The 7,072-nt window shown below is 51.0% G+C and overlaps 1 protein-coding gene across 1 annotated transcript; it reads left to right on the top strand.

Annotated features, from left to right (window-relative positions):
* Positions 1–4,450: 4,450 nt before the first annotated feature.
* On the top strand, positions 4,451–6,825 carry LOC119318989. The gene is made up of 2 exons (XM_037593519.1): positions 4,451–5,286; positions 6,333–6,825. The coding sequence occupies exons 1-2, from the start codon at positions 4,488–4,490 to the stop codon at positions 6,374–6,376; spliced, it is 843 nt and encodes a 280-aa protein (XP_037449416.1). The 5' UTR covers positions 4,451–4,487; the 3' UTR covers positions 6,377–6,825.
* The last annotated feature ends 247 nt before the right edge of the window (positions 6,826–7,072 follow it).

The following is a 7,072-nucleotide window of genomic DNA, read 5'->3' as shown; positions in this document are numbered from 1 at the left end:
ACTCCTCCTGACCGAAACCCCCAACCGCTCTCGCTCTCTAGCATCGCCAAGCACCACGTGCCCGGCCCCTTGCCGCGTCGAAGACCCACCTCGCCGGCGAGCCCGCGCCCAAGGATGGCCGCCTCCCCCCCGCACCTCTACTTCGCTTCGCCGGCGCCCCGTTACCTGATGCCGACCACCCCGCCTCGCGACCGTACGTCGCCGCCGCCGGAGCTCCTCGCCCCGGAGTGCTCCCTCGCCGGTTTGCTTCGTCTACGTCGACGCCGACGTCTCCGACCACCACCCTGACCCCCGCTGCCACGAGCCCTGCACCCCGCCGTGAGCCTCGCTCCCTCCCTCTCCCTGCGCCCGCCGCGCTCACCGCGACCCAGGGCCATCCCGGCCGCGCCTGCACCTCCCAACCGCTGCGTGTCGCCCGCCTGCGCTGCTGCCGCCGTTCGTCGGCCGCGCCCAGCGCATGGCCTCGCTCCTCGGTCCCTGCAGCCACCCTCGTCGTCCTCGCCTTGCCGCTCCAGCCCCGGGCCGCCGATGCCTGCCACCGACACCCGCCGACTTGACTCGCCCGCCGCTCGCCTCCTGCGCCAGTGCCCACGGCCTGCTGCTTGCTCCGGTCCGCCTGACCTTGCCGGCGGCGACCCGCATCCGCCCCGCGGCCACCCTGCCGGCCACCGCGCCATCGCCCTGGCCGGTGCCCCACCGCAGCCACGGTTGCCTCGCTGCGCGGCGCCCGTGCCCAACGCCCGCTATGCTCCCTGAGTCTATGACATGGGGGCCCCACGCCTCAGGACATTAAAAAAAGAAAAAAAATAAATATAAAAAACTAATTAATTAATTAATTAATTTACTCAATTAATCATGTTAATTAACTTAATTAAGTCTGTTAAATTAACCTAATCACTTATTAAACTAACTAATCGTGTTTAGTTAAACTCTATCAATGACAAAGGGCCCCACATACACTATTCACTTTGGACTAGTCAAAATGTTGACTGGGTCAACCCAGCCCCTGGCCCCACATGTCATATGTATATACACATTGCTGGGTACACTCATGTGTACCCATAGCAGTTTGTCTTTTGATTATTTCGAATTACATTAAATCCAGAAATTCCAGAATTTGTTTAAATCTTCAAAAAATCATATAAAATAAACTATAACTCGGATGGAAAAACTTGGTACATGAAAGTTGCTCAGAACGACGAGACGAATCCGGATACGCAGCCCATTCGTCCGCCACGCATCCCTAGCATAGCGAACACGCAACTTTCACCCTCCGATTCATCTGTCCGAAAACGCGAAACACCAGGGTTATTTTCCCGGATGTTCCCCCCCCTTCACCGGTACCACCTCGTACCGCGTTAGGGCACACCTAGCATCACGCTTTGTCATGTCATGCATCGTCATGCATTTGTTTGCATTATATTTATTGTTTCTTCCCCCTCTTCTCTCGTTAGACACCGAGACCGACGCCGCTGCTACCCAGTACGACTACGGTGTTGACGACCCCTCTCTCTTGCCAGAGCAACCAGGCAAGCCCCCCCTTTGATCACCAGATATCGCCTACTATTCTCCCTACTGCTTGCATTAGAGTAGTGTAGCATGTTACTGCTTTCCGTTAATCATATTCTGATGCATAGCCTGTCCTTGCTATTACTGTTGTTACCTTTACCCGCAATCCTAATGCTTAGTATAGGATGCTAGATTATCATCAGTGGCCATACATTCTTGTCCGTCTGCCATGCTATATTATCGGGCCGTGATCACTCGAGAGGTGATCACTCGGGAGGTGATCACGGGTATATACTATATACTATGTACATTATACATGTGGTGACTAAAGTCGGGTCGGATTGTGGAGCACCCGCGAGTGATTCATGGATTGGGGGCTGAAAGGACCTTTGTCCCAACGGCCCTCTGTGTGGATCTTTGTGGCGAAGCGACAGGGCAGGTTGTGACCACCTAGGAGAGAGGTGGGCCTGGCCCTGGTCGGTGTTCGCGGATACTTAACACGTTTAAGGAGATCTTGGTATTTGATCTGAGTCTGGCTACTGGCCTATACGCACTAACCATCTACGCGGGGACAGTTATGGGCACTCGACGTCGTGGTATCAGCCGAAGCCTTCGTGACATCAGCAACGGAGCGGCGCGCGCTGGATTGGACTGGAACGCCTACTAGGCTAGGTCTGCTTCCGGCCGCCCACGCAACGTGCAGGTGTGCTAAGGGCGATGGGCCCAGACCCCTGGGCGCTTAGGTTTAGACCGGCGTGCTGACCTCTCTGTTGGTCTAGGTGGGGCTGCGACGTGTTGATCTTCCGAGGCCGGGCATGACCCAGAAAAGTGTGTCCGGTCAAATGGGATCGAGCGTGTTGGGTAATGTGGTGCACCCCTGCAGGGAAGTTAATCTATTCGAATAGCCGTGATCTTCGGTAACAGGACGACTTGGAGTTGTACCTTGACCTTATGACAACTAGAACTGGATACTTAATAAAACACACCCTTCCAAGTGCCAGATACAATCGGTGGTCGCTCTCTCACAGGGCGACGAGGGGAGGATCATCGATTAGGGTTATGCTATGCGATGCTACTTGGAGGTCTTCAGTCTACTCTCTTCTACATGCTGCAAGACGAGGCTGCCGGAAGCGTAGTCTTCGAAAGGACTAGCTATCCCCCCTTATCCCGACTTTCTGCAGTTCAGTCCACATATAATAGCCTTATTCCAGTTGATACCAATGCATACATATGTAGTGTAGCTCCTTGCTTGCGAGTACTTTGGATGAGTACTCACGGTTGCTTTCTCCCTCTTTTCCCCTATCCCTTCTACCTGGTTGTCGCAACCAGATGTTGGAGCCCAGGAGCCAGACACCACCTTCGATGACGACTCCTACTACACCGGAGGTGCCTACTACTACGTGCTGCCCGCTGACGACGACCAGGAGTAGTTAGGAGGATCCCAGGCAGGAGGCCTGTGCCTCCTTCGATCTGTATCCCAGTTTGTGTTAGCCTTCTTAAGGCAAACTTGTTTAACTTATGTCTGTACTCAGATATTGTTGCTTCCGCTGACTTGTCTATGGTCGAGCTCTTGTATTCGAGCCCTCGAGGCCCCTGGCTTGTAATATGATGCTTGTATGACTTATTTTATTTGTAGAGTTGTGTTATGATATCTTCCCGTGAGTCCTTGATCTTGATCGTACACATTTGCGTGCATGATTAGTGTACGGTCAAATCGGGGGCGTCACATGGTTGGCGGCATCTTCGCCGCGTGGTTTGCTGAGGAGGCTGTTTCGGGGGCGCTGATTTCTGTTTAGCAACAATGATGGCGTCGAGAGGAGCTTGGGTCGCGGCTCGGGCTTTGGTAGTCGGATCTTCCCGGCATGTCCGAGGTGCTCTTCTATTGGTTGCCTGGTTGTTTTGAAGTCGGAGCTGCGGTGGAGCAAGTCCAGGCGGCGCAAGTCCTGCATATTTCCCTTGCGATGCTCATGGTCAAAGTCGGAGCTGTCAGTTGTTTATGCGTGTGGCCATCTGTTTGGCATGTGCCGTTGTGGCTTGTGCAGCTGTTCTGCAGCTCTGTGTTCCACGGCGGTGGCCAGGTTGGCCGGTGGTGCCCATTTTGTGGGCTGGATTGTATAGGTTTTAGCCCGGCTTTCCGTCAATTAACCGGGCAATTCTCTTTCTGCTTAATCAGTGAAAATGGCAAGTCTTTTGCCTTATTTCAAAAATAAATAAATTAAAACAACCGTTACATCTATACCAATATAAAAAGACCCAAAGGGGCAGATCCAACTGATCTCAGTCATCGAACTAAGTTAATCCAACGACCTAGACTGCTCCAATGGCGAGCATTAAACATGTTTAACGTGCAATTAATATCATACCAAATATTGCACTAATCACAAAATTAACACACAAATAATAGCATATATAAAATCCACATGCAATTAATATATTGCCTAAATATTTAACGTGCATCGCACGTGCACATTTACTAGTGGCCAAAAAAAGATGAAAAACTGGCGAGCCAGGCAGCCCAATCAGGTCATGGACCGGTCGAACCGAACCAAGTAGGCCCGACCCCTCACCCTCGCTCCCCGCTTCTTCCCATTTCGTCCGAACCCCACCCAAACCCCACCAGCTAGGGCACCATGGCGTCGCCGCCGCCGCCGCCGCCGCCGCAGGTCAACCTCATCGACGACGTCGTCGCAGAGATCCTCCTCCGCCTCCCGCCGGACGAGCCCGAGCACCTCTTCCGCGCCTCCCTCGTCTGCAAGCCCTGGCTCCGCCTCATCTGCGACCCCGCCTTCCGCCGCCGGTACCGCGCGTTCCACGGCGCCCCTCCGCTGCTTGGCCTCCTCCACCGGACCCAAGTCTGCGAAGGAGACCCCGCCGCGCGCTTCGCCTCCACCACGTCGATGCCCGACTTCCCCCACCCAGACTCCGACGACTGCTCCACGCGCCCCCTCGACTGCCGCCACGGCCGCGTCCTCGTCCGCATGTTCCATGGCCCGGCTGTGGATCTCCTTGTCTGGGACCCCGTCAACGGCGACCGCCACGTGGTGCCCAATCCGGACATCAACGTATTGATCTACACCGCCGCCGTGTTCTGCGCCGCCGCCGGCTGCGACCATCTCAACTGCCACGGCGGCCCCTTCCGCGTGGTCTTCCTGGCCACTGATGACCACGAGGAAGTCGTCAAGGCGAGTGTGTACTCATCTGTGACAGGTGCCTGGAGTGAGCCGGTATCTCTCGACGATAGCTGTGAATGCTATGCCCAGCACAAGCGAGATACAAGTGCAAAAAGAGGGTACTACATACCCTATGTCCAGCCCAGGCGAGTAGCCGCTATTGGAGATGCAGTCTACTTCACAATTTCGCGGTCTACTGCCATTGCCAAGTATGACTGCGGTAAGAATCGATTGTCTGTGATTGACCCACCACCACCAGATACAGAGGTGTACGGTGGTTTCATTACCCTCATGGTGATGGAGGACAATTCACTGGGGCTCGCTGGCGTTAAGGATTTTAGTCTGCATCTCTGGTCAAGGAATGTGAATGGAGCTGCAAAATGGGTACAGTGCATGGTCATTGACCTGGAGAAAATCATGCCCATGGCCAAACCCCTCAAAGGCAATGGAGCCAATGTGGTTGGTTTCGCAGAGGGTCTGGGTGTCATCTTCGTTAGCACAACGGTTGGCTTATTCACGATCGAGCTCAAGTCGGGACTGGTGAAGAAGGTTGATGCACCTGGGGTCTACTTTTCGGTTTTGCCCTACATGAGCTTCTACACTCCTGGTATGGTACCAGTCCTTGATTCTGTTGCCCTTCATTTTACAGCTTCCATATGTTTGCTTACATAGTTGGTTCCTGCTTGTGAACAATCAGTCATAGTTTAAGTAATGTTCATTCTTTGTTAGTTTGTATTCCTGTATAGACCTTGCCAAATGCAAATTTGTGTATGCTAGAAAAAACATAACATATGACATTGGAAACCAGAACATGATTTTGTTATGAGATTTTACCTGTTAGGGCATCTACAATGCAGGCGCTAATACCAGGCGCTAGGATCAGGATCCTGGCCGTTTCCTCCTAATCCCGTCCAAATCCCAGAATTTGGTTAGCGTCGATGCCATAAGAGTCATCCGGCGCTAAACAAGCTGCCCGTTCTATTTTTTGCGCGTAGCGCCCGTACGCTAGCTCTGAGCGTTGCATGCCCGGACTCCAAGCCAAGGCGCTAGGAGTAAAATCCTTTTTTATTCCTAATCAAGCGCCTGATTAGGCGCCTTGCGATGGAGATGCCCTTAAGGTCCATGATGACACATCGTTGAATTGCCAAATATGCAAACAGCCTTGTCAATCTAGTATGTTTCTGTTACCTTGCTTCAGACTTTTTTCGAAAACTATTTTGTTATATTCTGGCATAGCTAAAGCTCACATCTCAAGCTCAGTGTTGTAACCTCTGGCATTAGCACTAGCACATAGTTTACCAAAGTGGAATGCCGAGTAATAGTGGGTTATGAGTTCTCTACATGGTATCTTTTCAGATCATGGCATTGCTACCATTAGCACATATTACTTGATCTCTTAGTCTACTGCTATTGTTTTCTTTTAGATTTACCATTACTAAGTCGTTTATTTTTCTGTTTAGGAGTTTACATACAGATGGTGCAGGTCATTATGATCAGTTTCACCCTGATAGTACTCCCTCCGTTCCAAAATAAGTGTCGTAGTTTTTTTAGAATCATTCTGTTATTTTCTAGCACCTGTTGTATATTTGAAATCAGACTGTAAATGCTAAGTTTTGGTGTTGGTTTTGATTTCTGTGCATGATTTCTTTTCAGACCGTGGTAGATTGTTGTCGCTGGCTAGGCTCACTGAACACTGATGTCTGACATGCCACTCACCAGCGAAATGGATGAATCCAATCACTAACCTTAGTTCTGCTGCTGGTGGCTTCTTCAAGTCTTGAAGATTTACTACTGTCAAATTCTGCTGCTGGTGGCTTCTTCAACTCTTGAAGATTTACTACTGTCAAATCCTTTATTTTCTGTTGGAGTAGGTAGAGCACGACTGGTGGAGGTCATTATGATGTACTAGGGACGCCGAGTTCTGCATTTTCTGGTCGTATGTGGACCCGAAATTCATCCAAATCAACTAGAGCTAGTCCTGATTTTCAAAGTAAGAAATGTAGAAGGAAAATGAACCGAGAGGGAAGACCCAGAGCTACTTAATGGGTGTCCACTTTGCAAACTGAGGTCAACCGTGGATGTTTTTGTTGAATTCATGCTGATCCTGTATGGGTCTAAAGGATGTAGAAGCATCAAAATATTTGATGTTTCAGTAGCTGTTTGGTTAATGCTTCACTGAGCTAGGCTACTACTCCCTCCGTTCCAAATTACTTGTCGTTGTTTTAGTTCAAAATTTGAACTAAAACCACGACGATTAATTTGGAACGGAGGGAGTATTTTTATGTGGAGTCTTTGTCGCTGTTCTTTCCTGGAAAGTTAACATTGACATTCAGTCTTGGTGTTGGTTTTTTACTTTTATCTCGCAAAGAATTGTTCAAATGGGGTTAAAAATG

Source organism: Triticum dicoccoides, chromosome 6A, assembly GCF_002162155.2.
Source record: "Triticum dicoccoides isolate Atlit2015 ecotype Zavitan chromosome 6A, WEW_v2.0, whole genome shotgun sequence".
Classification (NCBI taxonomy): domain Eukaryota; kingdom Viridiplantae; phylum Streptophyta; class Magnoliopsida; order Poales; family Poaceae; genus Triticum; species Triticum dicoccoides.
This window is presented reverse-complemented; position numbering and strand designations above follow the sequence as displayed.